Raw genomic sequence first — 23,958 nt, forward strand, 5'->3', positions numbered from 1 at the left:
ACCACTTAAAAAGTTAATTCTTCTCCTTGCCCTGTTCTGTGTGCATGTAGTTGATTTTTGCCTATCCCGCTTTACATTATAAAACCTTGCCAAAAGCCACACAGCTTTGCTGGTCTAGAGACGATTACTTAATTCTCCATAATATGGAAAATCTTGTTAAATATTTATTACTTACTGCAGCATATCCAAAGCAAAATCTGGCAGAGTCAGGCAGCATGTCAATCACTGGAGTATAGGCTTCAACTTTCTCCAGAATTAATCAACAAAAGGGATAGCTTCGACTCTGTCAAACAGAAAATACCATCATTGGAGATGCAGGCAAATCACTTTACTGTGAAAAGAAGGAAAATGGTTACTTTAATTTGGTCTTCTCTCTCTGCTTAGGAATCCCACCTGATTTTCTGGTAGTGAGTGCTTATTATTTTAACGCACTTGGTGACTGGGGGCTGGATGGTGTCATGGCAATGGAGATCACTTTTCAGAATCTGAGAGAAAAATTCAGGCGTCTCCCTTAGTCAGTCAGTATTCATGGTGTGCCCCCGACGTTGTTGAGGACAGTTCTCAACCCTGTTCCCACTGTAGCACATTGAGGCAGGAGGCATGCTTCTATCAGTGTAAGACAGTGTTCTCAGAGGTGAGAGTATTGACTGCCCACTTCCCACTATAGGAAAGCAGAATTTGGGGAGTTTGTATTGAGTGTAGTTTGAAGAATTACATCCCCCTACGAGGTATTACTCTCACTCTCCAACTGAGTATTAATTGGTTTAGAACAGTGGCACTTGTTTTGCAGTTGTTGGCATCTACCTAAGATGCTTCTTGGTGTATGTGAAGCGGGGGCTGTCCCAAGGCTTTGTGCAGTGTCTGAGGAGATTTTATTAAAGAGCTGAGAATAGCACCTTGGGGAGGTTACAGCTTAGATGCCTGTCATGTTTACCTATTCTTTTTGAAAGAGGCTGCCCCAAGCACAGCCCTATAAAAAGACAGCAACACAATCTGTTTATTTAGGATGGGTGGCCATGTTCTGTTGGCATGTGACCTTCCCATCTTAGCCACAACTGAAGAACTAGCACCTGGATCGGGGGCGGCCATTCTATAGGCTACTCAGTGGCTTATGAGACAGATTCAATATAAGAATGGTGATAGAATCAGATTCTCCCCCCTGGGGCATTTGGTTATGAGATATATGGAGAGAGTTGGCACCTGGTTGTGGGAACAGAAGTGGAAATACAGGCAGAGAGACAAAGAGCTGTGGTTACGCAACTTGAATTATTGTGTGTTCTGAAGACATTTCATGAGTTGCAGCTGTGGTATGCCAGAGCTGGCTCTATGGCCCCAAAAACTGGTTGTGTGGATCCCTTCCCAACCCTGCCTTCAGAGACATCTGGTTGGTGGGAGTATTTGTACCATGTGAGTTGGTTAATGCTGTAGATCAGGGCCCCTAGCCCTTTCATCCAGATCTGGTTGTTAAATGTTTACCAGCACACCACGGGGTTGGGGGAGGGATGGTGTAGGAAGCAGACAGAAGCAGCTACCTCCTCTGGGTCTTTTGCCTTAAAATCAATGTTGAATGGAATATGGTAACATGATTGTTATTAAGGCTATAATAAAGAAGACATTTAAAAAGGATTGTAAAATATATGATTAAAATATCAATGGTTAAACTACAAAACTTATAGGAATGTGGTCAAGGGGGTGGTACCTTTCCTGTTCCCCTAGCTATCAAAGGCACAGGCCCCACCCACCATGCCCACAAAGGATGATCTGACAAGCCAGGTAAGCCTCTGGTCTTATTTCCACATGTATTCTTTACCTCGGTTACTTGAGGTAACCTGAGTGCATACCAGTTACTTAAAACCAAAAGAGCCCAATGAATACAGTTTTTGAATGCCACTTTTTTTTTAATGTAGAGAAAATAAGACAGATTAGTATGGTAAAAGTATATATGCACTTTAGAATGAGGATTTAATTCTAATACTACTTCACTTCTTCCTGGTAGCATATTACTTATCTATGCCTCAGTCTCCTTAGCTGTAAAATAGGGATAAAAATAATCTCAGAGATATTTGTAAGAATTAAATGAGATATCAGGTATAAAAAACATCTAGAGACCCCATCTCTTAAAAAAAAAAAAAAGTCATGGCCCAAAATCTATAGGTCAAAATTACGCAACAAAACTGATTTATTCTTTCAACAGATATGTATTGAACTACTAAAAAAAGTGCCACTGTGTCTGGCACTCATCATGCACTTAGTAACTTTAGTTCTTTTCTGCCACTCTTAGCATATTTATTCAAGCCTTTAGAATAGCGGTTGGCATTGCTGACAGTGATGTCAGCTATGTTGATACAATGAACTCTCTATTTTTACTAACATGAATTAGGTTGTAATGATATTTCATTCTTTATAATTTTATATTTTTGTATGTAAGGTTCTTCACTAAAATGTTTTAAATATAGGCATAATTATTGCAATCCTTTGAAACATGCTTTACACTTAGGGAGCTCCTATATTCCTTTCTACAAATGGCTGTGCCCATTTTATTTTTGTTTTTAAACAAACATTTGGACTATGGGCAAAGAACTTTGCAAAGTGTTGTGGGGGAAGTAGAAAAACAGACACTTATGTAACACAAGGCTATAAAAAAAGAGGAAACGGAGGGAATACTGAAGAGCTTCTTCAGTATTTCCAACTACCTAGGTGCTAGGTACCTAATTAAATAGTCATGTTATGTGTCATTTAAATCCTTTATTCATTCCATTACAATTTGTTCACCATTACTTTATCTGGGTCATCTACCCTTAGTCCCATTATAATTGCCAATGCATTAAGGGTGACATTTGCCCACTTGCTGTATGTAATTCACAGGATGTGGTGTTTTTCAGTACCAGATGTTTTGAGGGGAGCCACTTGCAATGGACTGTTTTTTGGAGTATGTGTTTTAATAGTTTGCCAGAATTGAGTTTGATTTGAAACAAGGTTCTTGATTTTCAAATATAGCATTTTCAAACAAATAGTGTGATGTACAAATTACCATCACTTTAGTTCACGTTGAAATAATCCACACTCTAAATCTGTTTGACATTTACCCCTTAAGTATTTTGGATCAATAAATCATTTCTGTATCATCTATCATCTTAAAATGTTCGTAACTACTTAACACCGTACATCTCCAGGTCCTGTCCCATTAGTTTGAGGGAAAAAATATATTATAGCAATTAAGACATAATTATGTTGTCTTGAAAAGCTAAGGGTCATTTGGACTTGCTTACCCAAGGAGTTATCAGTGCCAAGGAAAATTAGGCAACTACAGGCTTGGGCCTGTAATTAAACATCTAGGACTGACATTTTGTTCATCAGAGGTGGCACCTTCTGAAGGAATTACACCATTGCATTTTAGACAAGCTACGGTAAATACAAAACAAGTGTGTGGAGGGGGTTGGGGGGTGGACATGAATAGAGATTGGAGGTGGAGAGAAAGACCGGTGTAAACTTAAGCATTTTGTTGTGAAAAACTATTGTTCAGCCAGCCTGCCTGGGCTCCATATATGGTGTTCAAATATAAGTTTGGGAAGAGCACCTTTGCAGTTTTGGCCAAGAACACACACACACTCACCCTCCCCTGCTAGAGACTGCCAGCTCACCTGGAACGCAGGCGGCTGGTTCTCTGTATTACAGTGAGTGCTTGTTCAGTATGTATAGGATGGCCAAGTAACTAACTGACAGCGCTACTCCTGCCTCACTCTCCCACAACTTTTTATCCCCTCACCACCAACGCTCTCAACCCCTGACACGTCTTCCCACAGGTCCCTGGCTCGCTGTCCCGGTCTCTTCGTGTTGGTTTGTCCGTTTCCCACTCCTTCAGCGGTCTCAGGTGGAACACGCCAGGTGGGCGCTTGGCTGTGCTCTGGGGTCCCGAGTTGGAAAGGGATGCCCCCTGGCAGAGGGCGGCCGGCAGCCCTGGGGCAGAGGAGGACGAGGGGGAGGAGAGGAGGAGGAGGGCAGGGCAGAGAAGGAGGAGGAGGAAGAGGGTGCAGAGGAGGAGGAGGAGGAAGAGGACAGGGCAGAGAAGGAGGGAGTTGGCGGCCGCCAAGCCCCGGGCAGCCGGCCCCGTCCGCGGCCGGCGCGCTCCGTGGTCCTCCCTCGCTCGTCTCCTATGCTCATATTTGGACTCGGCTGCCCGTGCCCAGGAATTTCCCGTCATGCCTCCCGCCGCCCCGTCCGTCGCCCGGAGCCGGGGAGGGAGGGAGCGGCGTTCGGACACCGGCGGCGGCTGCCTGGCCTTTCCATGAGCCCGCGGCGGACCCTCCCCCGCCCCCTCTCGCTCTGCCTCTGCCTCTGCCTCTGCCTGGCCGCGGCTCTGGGAAGTGCGCAGTCCGGTAAGTTCGGGCTCCCCTCCCCTCCCTTCCTTGCCTCACCCCTCCCACCCCGAGCCTGCCACGTTAGGGTGTGACCCCGAGCCGGGATTCCATTCTGCGCCTGCTGCGCCCCCTCGGCCGCCGGCGGGGACAGCCCCTGCCTCAGCCGAGAAGGGGAGCAGAAGGGTTGCGCCTCGCGCCAGCGGTGAGGGGCCGAACGGAAGGAGGTCAGGGCTGGTTTCTCCCCCACCCGCCGACGGGAGGCGTCTGGCAGCCTCACTGACACCTTATCCTGTCCCGGGAGCCAACCTGAACCCGCGGGAGCCTCTCGCCCCGCGCGGGCCCCGGAGAGAGGGATCTGGCGGGGCAGCCCGCGGGAGGCAGGGGAGGGGTCCATCCCGGAGCCCTCTGCTCTGTTCGTCGGCCCTGCCAGGGTTGCCGCTCAGATAACGGGCCCGGGGCGTGGGAACCGGCCCTCCAGGCCTGCGCTTTTCGCCGCGCGCCTCGGAGAGGACGGGGCGCGGGGCGGCGGGCAGGCGGCAGGGAGCGGCGCAGCTGGGAGCGCACCCGCCGCCCGCCCTCCCTGCGCTGCTGCCCCGCTGCTGGGCCAGACTCCCGCGGGCCCGGCGGGCATTTCACAGGCCAAAATCGAACAGAACCCCGAGTTTGCCAGGTATCAGTTTTGTTTTGTTTTTAAGCAGAAAAAGGCATCCAAGTCTATTTTTGAAGTTTTACACTGGACTATTTCGACTCAAACTATATGAATGAAAAGTGCTGTTCCTGCCTTATTTGGTTTAGGGCTAATAGCTATCGGAAGTGGCAGTTCTGAAGTTGTTACAGTAAGACTTTATAAGATAATCTTCTTGAATCATGTGGAAACTGTTGGCGGGAATTTAATATCAGATTATTATTTTAAAAAGCAGTTATTTGAAAGTACAAAGGTAGGGATAAAGGTAAATGTGAAATTGCATGGACTTTTACATTTGTGATGAGTAGTCGTCAAAGCTTCTTGCTTCTTAATTTTATCTGGAATGGAAGAACATAAATTATAATTCCTTAGAGCTGAGATTACTTAGGAGATTTTAGTTTGCTTTTGTTTTTTCTACCAATAGACTAAATTGTCAAGTAAGATATGGCAAACTAGGACTCATAAATTAGTTGAAACCTGACTCTATGAAGCATAGATTATATTCAGTACTCTCTGGTTTATCTCTTCATATTTTCATTTGCAGCGCTGGTGGCAAAATCGATTTTCAAAGACAATTTTGTCTATAAAAAAATCTTCAGGGTTCATATAACTTATAAAATTGTCAGTTCAGATTAATGGCAGATATTTACAATATTTAAATTTATTCAATTTGCAATTTGTAAATAGTAACTTGAGCAGTGATACCAGTTTCATGTTTGTTTCTGCATAGTATTGTTTTTCAAAAAAACCCTGCTTTTTATAGATTCATATTTTGGAAGTAACTTTAATAGCACTTCTTGGGAAATACAACAGGTTCTAATTTCACATTTTTCAATGGATTTCTAAAAAACACTGTGCTGGATAGTGACGAGTGGATTTTATTGCCAGGAAGCATATGTATGCTTTCTTTTTCCTCAGTGGTGTGTTGACTTACCTAATACTTGTGGTGAAACGGTCTTCGAAGACCAGAATCCACTGTACTGGCCCCTTGCCAGTAATTTTGAACATCAAGTTTATATTTGGACCATTTAAACATATATTCTTTTAATTTTGGTCCCAGCTGATATATCAGTCTGATTTCTGATGACTTTTATTAGGGCCCTATATGAATATCTGGAAATTTTTATATTAAGATAAGTAGCTCTTTGCCATCTAGAATTTTGTCACAGTGCCTAAACTGCTTGTATGGTAAGGTTGCAGCATACAATGTAATTTAGATTTTGAATCAACACATTGCTTTTTGTTTTTAAAAGTGCTTGTTCCAATATTTTAACTAACATGTTAATCCATTAAGTCAGGAATCCTTACTATTTTGCTCAACTCAAAAGAATATCCAAAGACTATCCCAACAGTAAGGTTCATGAGTTTTTCTAATACATATGCCATTTAATAATTAAAAATAGATTTTAAGGCCACGTGTGGTGGCTCATGCCTGTAATCCAACACTTTGGGAGGCCAATGTAGGAGGATTGCTTGAACCCAGGAGTTCGAGACCGGCCTGGGCAACATAGGGATACCCTGTCTCTACAAAAATTAAAAAAAATATTAGCTGGGCATAGTGGCTTACGCGTGTGGTCTCAGCTACTTGGGAAGCCGAAGTGGGAGGATTGCTTGGGCCAGGGAGATCGAGGCTGTGGTAAGCCGTGACCACACCACTGCATTTTTGGTTCTGTCATAATCTGGTCACAATCCTTCTAATTTATCTGCACCTGTATAATTAATTTATCATAGTTATGGATTTGGTTGATGAACTTGATTCCCATGTTTAGCTTCTTGGTAAAATTATTAAGTTGGATAGTTTCCATGTCTCTTCTAACTCCAAGATCCTATAATATTGTTTTTGTTTATATAACTCTGCAGAGCCACCTACCACATGTGGTTCAAACTTCTGATTGTCAGCCTGTGACTTGCTATACATGTCAAACTGGTCTACCATAGCCAGATGTGGTGGGTGTGGTCCAGCTTTGGAGAGTCCGGATCTGTCTCAGGATTGTGTTAATACCTGGAACATGCACAAAGATACATACATACCCGGACAGATTCCATGTTAAGCTTCTATTACTTTTTCTTCCTCATCTAATAGCAGAAAGTGCTGATTATGTCATAGGGTAAATGCCTAACTGCTTTTCGGGGATAGTTAAGCCCAGGCCTTAAGACAGTTTGATATTCAGTTTTGTTGTTTAGGTCTGGGTTAGGGATACCGCCAGAGAGCATCCGAACATTCCTGTGGTTGGGAAGGCTGGTTATCTGTGAGCATTCCAGATGAAATAGCCTATAATGGGTTATCACCTTTTGATCTTACCTCAGAGAAGATTGAATTGGATCTACCTATCTGATTTAGCAGAATTAAATTGGATTTGGATGGGAGGGTAGTCAGCTATTTAATTTGCCAGTTGTTAGTTAGCATTTCTGTATCTCAAGGATTTACTTTGAATATTCTGTATTTTCTCTTTCCTGCCCATGATGGGTTTTCCTTTTAAAATGCTCAGCACAGGCTGGGTGTGGTGGCTCACGCCTGTAATCCCAGCAGTTTGGGAGGCCGAGGCAGGCAGATCACGTGAGGTCAGAGTTTGAGACCAGCCTGGCCAACATGGTGAAACCCCGTCTCTACGAAAAATACAAAAATTAGCCGGGCATGGTGGCAGGCACCTGTAATCCCAGCTACTTAGGAGACTGAGGCAGGAAAATAACTTGAACCAGGGAGGCGGATGTTGCAGTGAGCCAAGATCATGCCACTGCACTCCAGCCTGGGCGACAAGAGCAAAACTCTGTCTCAAAAAAAAAAAAAAAAAATTGCTCAGCACAGTCCCTCATTCCTGTTCATATATTTGTCTGTATAGTATGCTGAAGTCCTATTTATGGCTTTAAGGGAAGTACAAAAAAGGAAAGTATAGAAAAGATCAAACAAACACATCAAACAATCGACTTTATGAAAGATTTTGGTTATTGCCTCATTTAGGCTTCTATTGCAAGTAACAGAAATGAACTAGTTTTAGCAAAAAGGAAGAAAGGAATTTGTTGGAAAGCCATTGGAAGTCAAATGCAGGCAGACCTCATTTAGGGCCTGAGATAAGGGACTGGAAAAATCTAGAACATTCCCTGTCTCTAGTTTGCTTCACTGTTTTTCCTTTGCTGGTGTTTTTTTTTTTTTCTCTTCATGGTTAGATGTGGCTGCTCAGCAGCTCCTGAGTATTTATGTGTCCCTTCACAAGGAGGGACTATATTATTGATCCTTGATCATAAATTCCTGGGAGGTAGAACCTGATAGACACAGTTTAGGTCACTTGGTTGACCTAGATTTTCCCTAAAGTCTCTTCTAATTCTAGAGTATCTGGTGTACATAGTACAGCCATGTAGATGGTTTGATTTTGCATTTTTCTATTTTATGTTATGAGGTTATAGTCCTTAAAATGAATTGTAAACATTTTCTCTGATAACAACTAATTCACTCTGCAAATAATCATCTGCATATTTTCAGGAATTCACTGAATAAAATGCTGACCTCCAGTGGCTCTTTAGGATAAGTTCATTAAAACTATAAGTGGTAGAGATATTTGAAACAGTAATAGTTTAGGGACTGAGAATTAATCAGTTGTTTTCCTATTTCTCACACGTATCTAATATTTTCTGTCTCTACCTTTCCTTTAGGCTGTTCCTACTGTCTGGACCTCTTCTCTATCACAACAGGTTGAAGTCTTTAAGGCCTCTGTCAGATGGTAGTTTGTGATATTTTCCTCATACCACAGAATTTGTAATTTCCTTGTGCTTCTAAGGTGTTTTGGACCATGGTTGGAGTACAAGTTTTACTATATTGTCTTGTGTTGTAGTTAAGTCCATATTCATCTTCACTAAACTATAAATTCCATATGTCAGTGAATCACCTAGAATATTTTTTTCTTTTTTGAGATAGGATCTCACTCTGTCACCCAGACTGGAGTGCAGTGGCACACTCATGGCTCACTGCAGCCTCGAACTCCCTGGAATCAGGTGATTCTCCCACTCCAGCCTTCTGAGTAGCTGGGCCTACAGGCACCTGCCACCATGCCCAGCTAATAGTAGTATTTTTTTGTAGAGATGGGGTTTCACCATGTTGGCCAGGCTGGTCTTAAACTCCTGACCTCAAGTGATCTGCCAGCCTTGGCCTCCCAAAGTGCTAGGATTACAGGCATGAGCCACTGCACTCAGCTAGAAGAATTCTGATAGGCTCTCAGCATCCATTGTTCCAGGTATAACAATTCTGACTTTTTCAAATATTCTGATGCTTTTATGGTATCCTGCTTGCTGCTGTCTTCTTCTTTTGAAATTGGAGTTCAATCACTCTGCTCTTCTTTCTTAACACTTGTCTGTTTCCTAGATTTTACAGGCTTTTCCATGAACACTCTAATTTCCTGTATGAAGAGAGAATATACAAATGATAGGATGCTTTCCTGTAACTGAGATGGCAGGGGGAAGGAGAGGACAGCAACTCATATGGAAGGAAATCAGCTTTTGTTGAGCACCCAGAATTTACCAGATCAGATAGCGAGGACAGGTGTAGAAGAAAATGAGCATGTATAAAGAGGAATCGTGGGACAATAAAGTACAAATATGGAAAATTAAGTGGAAGGCTTTTAATGCTGTTAGGGAACTTGGATTGGGTTAGTAAGTTATGAGACTGACATTTTTGATCCTTGAAATGTCATAATCAGAGGTGAATGATAGGTTATATAATCTAATAGTTTAGAGAATTAATTAAATTGGGAAATAAGTCATAGGACCAATAAAGAAGTGTTTTGAGAGTTTCTGTTAAGGAATGAAGACCTAACGAGAATAGCGGCACCGCAGTAGAAGTGTTGCTAAAGTACATTGGACAGAAATAAGCAATTAGATATTGGGAAAGAAAGGGATGAATAAAAGGTGACATAAGATGTTAAGCCTGGGTGATGGGAGAGAATGTGATCTCATCAGGTTTGTGGGTGGAGGTAAAAATAAGTTTTGTTCTAGATCTCTTGCTTTTGAGGTGCTGGTAGGATATTCCTGTGGAGATGTGTAGTAGAATCCGAAGTGTGAAACTGGAACTTGGAGGGAGAGATCAAGGCTGGAAATAAAACATGTATGAGTAAGGAGAGTTAAAAATAAAGAGAAGAAGAGAGCATTTGTTAGCTGGAGTAAAAGGAAGGGTACAGGAAAAGCATCATAGAGAAGAGAGAATTTGATCTGACTTTAAAAGATGCCGAGTCGGTATATGGCATTCTTTTCACGAGCTTTCCTTGTTGCGGGGACATCACATTTACTAACTTGGGAGATAATACATGGGAAATGTTGGACAAAGGATACTGCATCCAGAATGACCTTTCTAAACTACAAAATCATTTCCCCTCTTTCCTGCTTAACCCTCCCTCAGTGGCTTCTTATCTTTCTTCAGATAAAGGACTAACTCCTAAATGTCTTCATCATCACCAATTTGAACACACATTGTGTCTCACACTCCTCGTGCCTCCCTCTTCTTCCCCAAGACTGGTCAGAATGTGAAGAAGATATGATTTCCACCAGATGTTGTACTCTTTATACTTTTTTGGGGTCCTTTATGGTCACTTTTTGTGGCCATGGTCAGGTTCTTATCCATAAAATAATTATTGATAACTTCCTAATCTAAAATGAAAAATAATGATAAATCACATACTGCCCTCTTTTTTACAGAATTCCTTGCTTGCCTTATCTCTTCAAGTGTTGACTGCAAGGTTCCTGTACACTTACTTGAGTTGTTCACTCTGGTCACTATACCCTGATCTCTGACACTTGGCCGTGGTAGCCTGGAGCAGCATCGTTACTGGGCATTGCTGTGATTGGGTTACCCGGCTGTGCTGATGTGGAAACCTCAGGGCTATTTATTGATACTTGGTTTCCTAAAGGAAAGTTGAGGGAATTTATTTTATGAGAGGGCTTTATTTACACAGATTAAAGAGGTTTATAAAATGTGGAGATGAATATAGGTGAAACAGAGAAAGAATGTTTGTATAGGAGGTGTTTTCTGCTGAGTTTGGTGGCTCATGCCCATAATCCCAGCACTTTGGGAGGCTGAGGCGGGTGGATCACTTGAGTCCAGGAGTTTGAGACCAGCCCGGGCGGCATGGTGAGACCCATCTCTACAAAAACTACAAAAATTAGCTGGGCATTGTGTTGCATGCCTGTGGTCCTGGCTACTCAGGAGGCTGAGGTGAGAGGATCACTTGAGCCCAGGAAGCAGAGGTTGCAGTGAGCCAAGATCGTGCCACTGCACTCCAGCATGGGCAACAGAGTGAGACCCTGTCTCAGAAAACAAACAAAAATCCCCAAAAAACCAGGAAGTGTTTTCTCAGAGTCTAGTTCCCAGGCGAATGGTATATCCTGATTCTAGGTTTATAAAAATAGTATATTATTCATAACATTTGTCTAAAGTGACACATTTACATACAGTATATAGTATTGAGTAATTTCCAACTCTTTAAAAATAATGGAGACCCTTCCATGTGGTAGTAATTATGTTTTTAATATCTGTTGACTGAGAAAATACATAACAACAAAAGCTACTATAAAACTTTGAAAGAAGTTCTTGTAAATATAAAAACATTCTCATATATTTGGAAAGTATACATGTAGAAATTATGACTTATAGAGTCTATGGACACTTGATTTCTTGCTTTATGGATACTCTCAGGGAAGTTCTGGTCTCAACTTTGAGTAGCTCATTGTCCTCTTACTTTAGAATGCGGGGTATGGGGAAAAACTTCTATTTGAAAATTTGAGCCATAGCGGAAATTTTGGAATGACAGGGAAACCCCTTGTCAGAATCCTCTTACAATAAAATTATGTATGTTATGCCAGACAATGTACTTTATACTAAGACTGGACTTCTAAATAGTCTCAGGGATTAGAAGTCAGACACAATAAATAAATACTTTTTAAAAATTATATTTTTAGGTATATGAGCATTGTTGTTAGGACTACAATGCTATTTTAAAGTGAAATTTAGTTGATTTGCATGTGAGTATACACCTACAGCTCTCCGTTATAGCCGTGACATGTCTTCTGTTACTATAAATTACATAACAGATCCTTATGGTTTCTTGGGTCACTTATTTTAAGACAAAAACATCTTTCAGTACATATGTAAGAATTAAGGCATTATTGAAAATAAGCCTGTGCCACATGGTAGAATCTACTAAAAAAAAAAAAAAACTCAGGCAAGTCATAGTAGTTCATGCCTGTAATCCCACCACTTTGGGAGGCAAGAAAGGAGGATCGCTTGAGGCCAGGAGTTCGAGACCAGCCTGAGCAACATAGCAAGACCTAGCCTCTACCAAAAATTAAAAAAAGAAATTAGCAAGTTGTGGTGGCATGCACCTGTGGTCCCAGCTCCTCTGGAGGCTGAGGTGGGAGAATCACTTGAGCCCAGGAGTTCGAGGCTACAGTGAGCTATGATTGCACCACTGTACTCCATTCTGGGTGACAGAGCGAGACCCTTTCTCAAAAAAAAAAAAAAAAGCAAAACCAAAAACCGGAAAACAACTTAGGACAGTCCTTGTATAAATTAGATAGCCCTAAATTTTATGTTTGTTCTTTCATTCCTCCTTTTTTTTTTGGAGGCAGGATCTCCCACTGCTGCCCAGGCTGGAGTGCCATGGCAGGATCATAGCTCACTGCACACTGCAGCCTTGACCTCCTGGGCTCAAGTGATCCTCCCACCTCAGCCTCCTGAGGAGCTGGGACTACAGGCTTGTGTCATCATGCATGGCTAACTTTTTAAAAAAAATTTATGTAGAGATAGGGTCTCCCTATGTTGCCCAGGTAGGTCTTGAACTCCTGGGCTTAAGCAGTCCTCCTGCCTTGGCCTCTCTAAGTGCTGGGATTATAGGCATGAGCCTCCATGCCCAGTACATTTCTTTTGTTTCTATTGTGTTTGATTGTCAGAGAACCTGAGTTTGGTTGGGGTTGAGAGAGAACTATAGGGCCTATTATAGGTGAATACTTATTTTATCTTAGATTAGTGGTGTGTAGCTAAGGAAAGATAAGGTCATATCTTCCTGTAACAGTCCAGATTAGATAGGGAAATGGGTGAAAAGCCACAAGTTGTTTTGCAACCCTGGTCTCACAGTAATTGAGAGCAAAAAGGAAAAAGCGCACTGTAGTCCCCCTTGTTTCTGATTTTGTGGGATGTGAATATGCCTTCTAGTCAGATCGCCTTAGGGGGCCAGGAAGAGGAGGGTTAAGGGCGGAGCATGTTTACCTGCATGCAGAGCCACTTGAAAAATTGTAGGCTCATTTAAATATTTGCATCCTTGTGTATGTGTTCGTGTTGCAGGGGAGTCAGTGTAGTATTATGAGAAGAACTTTAGACAGTGAATTGGAAAACTAGGTTTTTCTAGTCCTGTTTTTGCCTGAGTCGTTTAAGCTTCTTGTGCCACAGTTTTCATATCTGCAAAATGAATGAATTGGACTGGGTAATACCTGATGTTGCTTTAAGATTCTATAGGCTGGGCATGGTGGCTCACGCCTGTAATCCCAGCACTTTGGGAGGCCTAGTCGGGCGGATCACGAGGTCAAGAGATTGAGACCATCCTGACCAACATGGTGAAACCCCGTCTCTACTAAAAATACCAAAATTAGCTGGGTGTGGTGGTGTGCGCCTGCAGTCCCAGCCACTCAGGAGGTTGAGGCAGGAGAATCACTTGAACTCGGGAGGCGGAGGTTCCAGTGAGCCAAGATCATGCCACTGCACTCCAGCCTGGCAAGAGAGCAAGACCCTGTCCCCCTCCCCCCGCAAAAAAAAAAAAAAAAAAAAAAGATTCTGTAATTTAAGGATTATTTTAAAGTTTCCAACTTCCCGTAATTTTTAATGGAAAAATGTATTTAATACAGTATACAAAATTATGTCTTTTTTTAAAATATTTTGTTCAAGTTGACTATCTTGTGTGATTCACTATAAATGTTACACTGCATCTAAGATCTTATGTTTGAACTTCGTAGCCTAGTGTGCCCAGTAATTTGAGCTATTGGCAAAGTTACATAACCCTTTTAAAGATTTAGTATTTAAAGAATAGATTACAATGTATCAGAAGCATCGTATTAAATATCACATCTGAAGTAATGGTATTAAGGACTAGAAATTATGTCTTTCTAAATGTACAGCTGGGAATTGCTTATTTATGCTTGACAATAGATTTCAGATGAGAAAAGTCCTCATTTAGCAGGATACATTACCATCGGAATTTGCCTCTGATTACCCTATTAAATATATTTAACTCTTAAGGTTGGTTAATCTGGTCTTATTGTTAAAAAAACTTCACTGTGAGTTTTAAAGAAAAAAACTTGGCTAATTTGATGATTTTAAAAAGTATCTTCTCTTGCCTGTAAAATTCACTTATAAGATTTGTCCTTTTTATGAGAGAATATTTTATACACAAAAAAGAATATATAGTGTCTATATAAGGTATAAAGAATATTTTTTAAAAATCTGGGTATCCTCATCCAGCTTCAGAAATGAAATGTGAAAGATGCCTGTGAGACACACATTTCCTGTACTCAGAAGTACCTATAGTCCTATATTTTGTGATTATCATTGAACACAAATAACTGATAAACCTTGCTTTCTTTATAGTTTTATCATAGATGTTTGACTGTATATCATATTGTTCAGTTTTGCATATGTTAGAACATTATATAAATGTTACTGGCCGGGCGTGGTGGCTCACGCCTGTAATCCCAGCACTTTGGGAGGCCGAGGTGGGCGGATCACCTGAGGTCGGGAGTTCGAGGCTAGCCTGGCTAACAAGGCAAAACCCTGTCTCTACTAAAAATACAAAAGTTAGCTGGCATGGTGGCACGTGCCTGTAGTCTCAGCTACTTGGGAGGCTGAGGCAGGAGAATTGCTTGAACCGGGAGGCGGAGGTTGCAGTGAGCCAAGATTGTGCCATTGCACTCCAGCCTGGGTGACAGAGTGAGATTTTATCTAAAAAAAAAAAAAGTTATCATCTGCTGTGTATCCTCTGTGACCTGCATTTTTTATCTTTTTAAATTGTATTTTAGGTTCAAGGGATACATGTGCAGGTTTGTTGCGTGGGTAAAGTGCATGTCGTGGGAGTTTGGTGTACAGATAATTTTGTCACCCAGGTAATCAGTATGGTGTAGGTAATTTTTCAATCCTCACCCCTCTTCCACCCTCAAATAGGCCCCAGTGTCGGTTGTTCCCTTCTTTATATCCATGTGTACTCGATGTTTAGCTCCCACCTAGAACATGTGGCATCTGGTTTTCTTTTCCTGCATTAATTTGTTTAGGATTATGGTCTCCAGTTCCATTCATGTTGCTTCAAAGGCCATGATCACATTTTTTATAGCTATGTAGTATTCCATGATGTATGTGTACCATGTTTTCTTTATCCCCCACAAAATTATGTTTATGTTATCTATATTGGTGTATATAACTCATCTTTCTAAAACTTAGCATTTATTATCCATATGTTTTTCTACTTTTTAATTTATTTATGCTCCTTGGACATTTATCCATTAGGATTCTTGTGTTTTCCTATGGAGTCACATCTGTATTTTCTCCTATTACTTTCAAGCTTCATTATCTATATATTTAAAAATAATAATAATAGTGATGATAATAGTGATAATAATACCAACTACTTACAGATATGTGCTATGTGTCAGGCACTATTCTAAATATTTATTTATTTATTACAGTTTTATCAAGGAAGTACAATATCATCGTGATAAATAATATATTAAGATTAAGGACTGAGGCCAGAGTGTTCAGTAATCTGTATGACTGTGATTTAATCTGGCAGTCTGGCTCCAGAGTCCGTGTTTGTAATCATTACACTACTTTGACTCCTATGTAGTCTTTTCTTTTAATTATGCTTTTTCCCATTTAACTTTTTAAGATATTTAGACATTTCTATGACGCTCAAAAGAGAATGGCCCTAGTGTGTTGTTCAAATGGGTTCTACTGTACAACACCAGTTGCTCAAAGCCGTGACACAATGTAATTTTCCATGATTTTGTTCTACAGGTCTTTAAAAAATTCTCTGGGATTCACTATTGCTTTTCTTTTTCCTAACTGGGGGGAAAAAGTATGCCTTATTTGTTATCCTTCTAAAATATTTCAGTTTTTTACTTTTGGTCGGTGGTTTGGAATTGATTCCCTTGATTTCCTGTGTGTGTTCGGACTAGTTTCTTCATATTCGGACAATGCCTTCCTCTTTTGAAAAATATTGATATGACCTTAGATGAATCACTTAATCTTCCTGAGCTTTGACTTTTTCAAGTAAGTTGCATCTGTTAAGTAATGAATATTTTAAAATCAGACATATATAATTGCTAATCAGAACTCCTTTTCAGTATGAAATAACCAAGGGAGTTCATGAGGGGAAATAAAGAAAGTTTTTGATAGTGATTGGAAACTACTGATTTTACCCAAATTACAGAAGAAACATTGGCAGAGATGTACCACAACTTTGTAACACAACTTTCTTTTACAGCTTTAATTTTTTCCTAAGGTAGCTAGCTAATTATCTTTTTTCCTGTATTCTGTGGCTTTTTTTTTTTTTTTTTTTTTTTTTGCGATGGAGTCTCACTCTTGTCACCCAGGCTGGAGTGCAGTAGCACGATCTCGGCTCACTGCAGTCTCTGCCTCCCAGGTTCAAGTGATTCTCCTACCTCAGCCTCCTGAGTAGCTGGGATTACAGGTGCCTGCCACCATGTCTGGGTAATCTTTGTATTTTTAGAAGAGATGGGGATTCTCCATGTTGGGCAGGGTGGTCTCGAACTCCTGACCTCAGGTGATCCGCCCACCTCGGCCTCCCAAAATGCTGGGATTACAGGTCTTTTCTCTTGGTTCCACATCCAGCTTCTGTGGCTTTTTTGATGTCTTAAAGTTTTTCCAAGCTCTTGGGTAATTTCCTAATATCCCTTATTAAAACATGTTTAAATATCTCTCATCTTAGAAAACAAAAAGCCTGCTCAAACCTGCCCCCACCCCACAATCAATCTATTTTACAAGTTGCTTACTTCCTTGCTGTCTCTGTTTATCTGCCGTCCATCCAAAAATATGTATTGAGCCCTGTTACATGTCAGGCACTAACTTGTCTAATCTGAGGTTACAGTATGGACCAGAGAAACATAGGACCTCATTCTCAGGGTCTTTCGTTCTCAGTTTGGAACCAGCATGGCATGTTGTAGAAAGAGTAAGTAGACTATTTTGTGGTAGGAGCAAGAGAGAGCATGGTTAGAGTTTAGGGCAAAGAAGACCAGATTATATGGGGCTTTTAGATCATTATGAGGAGTTTAGATAGTGTTCTGTGTGATGGAAGCCATTAGAGGATTTTAGGTAGGCAGTGGCAAGATCTGATCTGCATTTTAAAATAATCACTCCAGCTGCTTTGTGTTGAACGGATTGTAGGGGCCAAGGGTGGAGGCGGTAAACCATTTAGGCCTACTTCAGTGGTTCAGATAGGAATTGATAATGGTTTGGACCACAGTGGTGGTGGCAGAACTGAGACCTTTCTGATTGGATATAAAGTCTAAGGAAAAGAGAAGAATCATCTATACTATTCCACTGAAACGGTTTTGGCTGAAGCCACTAATGGTGTTCATATCACTGAGCCCAGTGAGCTCAATTTGGTCCCTGTCTTCCTGACTTCAGAGCATTTGATACACTGACCACCCACTCCTTCTAGAAATTGTCTTTTCTCTTGGTTTCTGTTATTGTTAGATATATGATTTTAGGCAAATTAGTTATCTGTGCCTCAGTTTTGTCACTTGTAGAATGGAGATAATATTGTATCTACCACATAGGTTATTGTAATCATTAAATGGGAGGACATATGTGAATTACTTAGCACAGTAATTTACAGAGTTAATTCCCAGTAAGTTAACTAGTGTCGTCATTGTTGTCATCATCACCATCATCATCATCATTCTGGGACAACACTTTCCTTGACCTCTCCTTTTTTTGGCCTCTGCTCCTTCTTGATCTTCCTTGCTAGTTCTTTCTCTTTCATCTCACTTCTGAATGTTGAAGTTCCTCAGGGCTCTGACATTTACTTTTCTCATTTAGTACACTTTCTTAGACAATCTTATTTATTCCATGGCTTTAGTTCTGTCTGTATATAACCAACTGTCCACATCTACTGCTCAGCCCAGCTTTCATTCCTGAGCAGAAAGAGGAAAAAATGAGCAGTAGCCCTGAGGTAAGAGTATAGCTCATTGAAGATTGGGAAAGAAGAGTAGTGTGGTGCTCTTCTAGATTTTAAAGGATTTGGGAAGCACTGCCATGCTGCGTCTTGAAAAAGACAGCCAACCTGAGAAATACTGGGGGCATTGCCTGGAAATCCTGGATGGCATTCCAATCAGAAAAAAGAAACTTCAATATACAGACAGAACTAAAGCCATGGAATAAATAAGATTGTCTAAGAACGTGTACTAAATTAGAAAAGTAAAAAGTAAAAGCAGAATTCCATGTATTCATTTGCCTCTATATTATCTCCATTTAAATGGCTGTGTCTTAGATACCATAAACACATCACAAGCTGAACTTTTTTTGCCTGAACTTAAGCCTCCACACTTTGTTACCTAGCTTAATAAATGGTACTGCTATTTGCCCAGTTACTTGAGCCAGAATTGAAGTCCTCTTAAATTTTTTTTATTGATCTCATGTTCTTTGTCATTTCTTTGCCTAGATTTCTGCAATGGCTTCCTAAAGTGTCTCACCACCTTTGTTCTTACACCGCTCCCATCCATTTTCCACCTTTTAGTCATGTTTGTCTTTTTAGTTTGCAGATTTGATTGTTATTCTCCTTCACTTACCTCCCTTTCTTTTTGGGATGAAGTTCCAAATTCTTATACTGGCTTCCAAGGTTTGCACCTGTCAGCCTCATCACTTCCTCCCCTGCTCCTCACCGACACCTCCACCACACTGCTCTTCTTTCCCAATCTTCAATGAGCTACACTCTTACCTCAGGGCTACTGCTCATTTTTTCCCCTGTCTGGAATACTTCTTTCCTTATTCTTAATCTGGGCAACAGTCTTAGCCTTTATTCTTAGTTTAAATGTTACTTCCTCCAGGAAGGCTTTCTCATGCCCCACAAGCTAGAGTACATCCCTCTGTTGTGTAGGATCTTCCCCACTCTGCTTCTGTGTGATCCTTAATGCACTTGTTCATAATGTCTTTTGCTTCACTAAGATGTAAGCTTCATGGTGGCAGGGACCGTGGCATCTTGTTTTTCACTTTCTCCCCAGCATCTGTTTGTTAAATAGAGAGAGGAATAAATGCAGCATGGGCGTGCCCAGTTTGGGGAATGAGAGGCCTTCTAGCTGGGTTGGTGTGTGTTTGTCTTAATCTTTCAGTGTGACAAAAGAGGAAAACAGAAAAGTTTCAGTTTTCTGTAGGTTTACTTTCAGAACTCTCCTGCAGCCTCCAGTTAGAGGGGAGGGAAGCAGCATCATTCGAAGGCAGCTCTAGTGAGGAGATAGTGTTCTGGGGTTGGTTTCTTTTTTCTGATTGGAGTGCTATCCAGGAATTCCAGGCAGTGCCCCCAGTATTTCTCAGGTTGGCTGTCTTTTTCAAGAGGCAGCATGGCAGTGCTTCCCAAATACTTTGAAATCTAGGCATGAGCATTGCCACACAACCCTTGTTTCATATGGCTTCCAACGTCAGAAGTGCTTATTAGTGTCTCCTGTTGGATCCAGATAGACCCTGTGAGTTTTAAGCTCCATACCTCATGGGCTACCTGCCCTCTGGCCTTTCCTCCTATTTAGAATCCTGCTGGGAATCTGCTGAATCTCACTAACTTGCAGTAACAATATTTGTGCATGAGATGAGTTAGGAGTTGGCCTTTTCTTCAATATAGCCTCTCTGCACCATAGCAGCAGTTTTTCAAAGTGGGTTTATTCTTTTAGTTTCCAGTGCTGATGTAGGTTTTCCCCTATTTTTATACTTATCATTTTGATGGGAGCTGGTGGGAATCTGACTGAGGAAGAACATGGGTGAGCTCTCTTTTGAAAGGTATTTATTTTATTGCCACCTTTGTCCTTGTGCATGTACGCACATGCATGTGTGAGCAATTTGTTTTTCTCTTTGCTTTAAAAAAATCCTTCTAGGCCATTTTTTTGTATTGTAACTTTATATGAGACATTATTTTTAATAGGCACATTTAAGTCATTTATATTTTATGTTATGGACATATTTGATGACACTCTTTGTACTATAGTTTTATGTTCTTTTTGTGATTTTTTTCCCCCTTGGTTTTCAATCTTTTGCCATGTGGTTTCTGTGAGTTTTTTTGTTTTGTTTTGTTTTGAGACAAGGTCTTTGTTGCCCAGGCAGGGATGCAGTGGTGTGATCACGGCTCCCTGTGGCCTCGAACTCCTGGGCTCCAGTGATCCTCCCACCACAGTCTCCCAAGTATTAAATACCTGGGACTATAGGCATGCCTACCACATCTGGTTACTTTTTTAAAAAAAATTATGTGCAGAAGAGATGGCACTATGTTGCCCAGGCTGGTCTTGCACTCCTGGCCTTAAGTGATCCTCCTGCCTCAACTGCCAAAGTGCTGAGATTACAGGCGTGAGCCACTGTGCCTGACCTTCCATGTTTTATTCACTTTTTTCTTTCATAGGGATTATTTTAGGTTCTATGACCTTGAAAAAGTGTCTAAAAGCATCACTGAGCCTTACCTAAGTATTAAATTGAAAAAGTAAAAAATGCAGTAGCATTTGACTCTTTTCTACAGGAGAAACTTAGGATTCTTGTCTTTTTCTCTGCCTTGCCTTTGTTAGCTAGAGTGGGTCCTGTAGATCCACATGACTATTGTTGAATAGTTGACATTCTATATGATTTTGTATTATACGTTCTCCCTTTTAAGGATTATTTTTATCTTTTTCATTAAATCATACAACATTTACTGCATTCAGTGACTACCACCACAACTTTTATATGTTAATTTAACTATCCTTAAGGATATTTGATTCATACATCATTTGGCTAAAGTATATTTTTGGGTTGATGTTTCCCTTTTTTTTTTTTTGGTAGGGAAAGATGTATGCCTGTTTATTTCCTGAGCCCTTCTGTTATCTGAGGAAATTAAAGACTATTATATAACATATTAACTCTCCCTTGCAAAACAACATTTAATTGATAGGAGGATTACAAAGAAGCATAATTGGGAGGCTGTAAAATTCCTATATAGCATAACCTAAAAGCAAATAATATTTAATTATGGAATATAAAATGTTGCTAGCATTCTATAAGAAGAAGAACGTAGGAAAAAAGGAATTTACCACAAATTCAGGTGACAAATTATATCAGTCACAAGGTTATTGCTAGGAATACAAGACCTGTAATGTTGTAGATAATTCTCAGGGTCATAATGCACAATTAGTTATAAGCCCTAGAACAGATTTATTTTTGAATGAGAGTAAGCGATATTGGCAGTTTTAGTTGAATTGCAGTAAATGTTTTATAATTTCTATTGTGCTATTCACATTGGAGTTGACCAGCAGTTTGTTTTGTCAAACACTCACTTTATTAGTGTATTTGCTTCATGCATACACAAAGTTAGATCACTCTATATGATTCACTGAAATAGTTGGTCACAAAATTTGAAATTTCTTTTTTGTCAAATATAATGATTTCTCTGACAGTCGCTAAAACATAATTGTTGAAATGGAAAAAGTAATCTTAGTTGAGTTGTCTGTTAGGCAATCACCTCATTCTTTCCCTGTGCAAAAATAAATTAATTAAACCCTCCAACACTCACACGCATGCATGCATGCACCACAGCCACACATACATTCTCTTTCTCTCTTTTAAACTTCGTCTTACTTTTCAGTCTCCATGAGGGAAGTAAAACTCACTGAGCATGCTGCTAGATGCTTTCAAAAACGTTCTCTCATTTAACTCTTCCAAAACTTAATGAAGTACATGTTATGATCTACATTATACGAGTGAGGAAGCAGGATCTATAGAGATCCACAAGAAGCTGAGGATCTTAGAGAGTAAGTAAATTCCTTAAAATATATCAGCCGGTTAGGTGATAGAGTCAAGATTTGAACCCAGTTTGGACTCCTTCCTGTATACTGCACTGCCTAGACAGCAATACAGGATACTGTAGTCCCTGGGAACTAGGACACTACGCACAAAGATGAAGGAAAACAGGAAGTGCCATTTGTTCAGTGATATTAAAACATTTATTGAGCCTTTATTTTACAGAAGTGAAAGACCACTGACTACTCTCAAGGAGTTTAAAAGAGAAACAGATTTATGAACCTAAACTTCAAACTGCAATAATAGAGATCCTGAAGTAGGAAGTAGTGTGGAGGAAGAACTGATTAATTTTCTCATGGAAGTGATAGGGAGAAGGAAGGGGGGGACAACTGTGAAAGAAATGATATCTAAATGTATCATAAATATAAATGATTTGTAAATAATATTCTGCCCAGAAGAGATAATAACTAAACTGTGTTTGAAGTTTAAAAAATAATGGAATACTATGCAGCCATAAAAAGGAGCAAGATCATGTCCTTTGCAGGGACATGGGTGGAGCTGGAAGCCATTATCCTCAGCAAACTAATGCAGGAACAGAAAACCAAACACCACATGTTCTCACTTATAAGTGGGGGCTGAACAATGAGAGCACATGGACACAGGGAGGGAGGCAACACACAATGGGGCCTGTTGGAGGGTGAGGTGAGGGAGGGAGAGCATTAGGAAAAATAACTAATGCATGCTGGGCTTAATACCTAGGTGATGAATTGATAGTTGCAGCAAACCACCATGGCACACGTTTACCTGTGTAATAAACCTGCACATCCTGCACATGTACCCCGGAACTTAAAATAAAAATAAAAATTAAAATAGAGTCCATTCTGCATATGAGATGGAGGATATGGGTCATATGGTGAGGGTAGACAAGACTGTATGGGAAACTATCATCAGAACATTATATTTATTTGACAAATATTTACTGAATGCCTGCTAAGGTTAGGCATCTTGTTAAGTAGTAGAAATAAAGTAAGGGACAAATAAGTTCATGAAGCATATAGTGTACCAGAGAGTGTTGAGGATTGAGGTTCTATACGTAGGAAAAGAAACGAACCTGATGGGTCTTGAATACCAGGATACATTGGTTAGATTTCTTTCCCCTGTAGGTTCTAATGAGCCACAGAAGCATGTTATGCAGGCTTATGGCATGGTCAGAGCTAGTACACAGCACTTTTGCAGTACCGTGGAGGGTGAATGTGAGGGGAATTAGATTGGAAGCAGAAAGACCAATAAAAGCCCATTACTTATTGTAGATGGGAGATGAAAGGGATGTATTTGAGCAGTATCTTGGAAATAAAATTGACAGCACTTAGTATTGTTTGGATATGAATGGTTACAATAGAAAGGAATTGATGGTGACTCCAAGGTTTGAGATTTTAGTGCCTGGATAGATGGGTCTACTTTTTTTTTTTTCTTTTGAGTCAGGGCCTCACTTTGTCACCCAGGCTGAAGTTCAGCGGCCCAATCTTGGCTCACTGCAGCCTTGATCTCCTGGGTTCAAGCAATCCTCCCGCCTCAGCATTCCGAGTAGCTGGGACCACAGGTGCCTGCCACCACGCCTGGCTAATTTTTGTATTTTTGGTAGAAACAGGGTTTCACCATGTTGCCCAGAGTGGTCTCAAACTCCTGAGCTCAAGCATCCTCCTGCCTTAGCCTCCCAGAGTACTGGGATTACAGGCGTGAGCCACCACAACCTGCTGATGGGACTGCTTTCTAACAAAGAAATACAGACAGAATAATTAGTGAAGAAAGAAAGTAATAAATGAATTGAGTTTGGGATATAATAAGCAGTTTGAAGTAGATATAGAATGCTTAGATTCTCTGAAAAACATCTTTTAATCACCTACAATTCA

At 40.7% G+C, this 23,958-nt stretch overlaps 1 protein-coding gene across 2 annotated transcripts in view; it reads left to right on the forward strand.

The window, feature by feature from the left end:
• The first annotated feature begins 4,088 nt into the window (after positions 1-4,088).
• The window catches only part of MSRB3 (methionine sulfoxide reductase B3), a 201,004-nt gene continuing 181,134 nt past the window's right edge, over positions 4,089-23,958 (forward strand). Inside the window, exon 1 of one of the 2 annotated variants that reach the window (XM_055237083.2) lies at positions 4,089-4,376. In XM_055237083.2, coding sequence (XP_055093058.1) covers positions 4,154-4,376 — 223 coding nt within the window. In that variant the 5' untranslated portion in view covers positions 4,089-4,153. The remainder of the gene's footprint in view (positions 4,377-23,958) is intronic. The other variant, XM_055237084.2, reaches the window with a different exon arrangement.

Source organism: Symphalangus syndactylus, chromosome 13 (genome assembly GCF_028878055.3).
Source record: "Symphalangus syndactylus isolate Jambi chromosome 13, NHGRI_mSymSyn1-v2.1_pri, whole genome shotgun sequence".
Lineage (NCBI taxonomy): Eukaryota > Metazoa > Chordata > Mammalia > Primates > Hylobatidae > Symphalangus > Symphalangus syndactylus.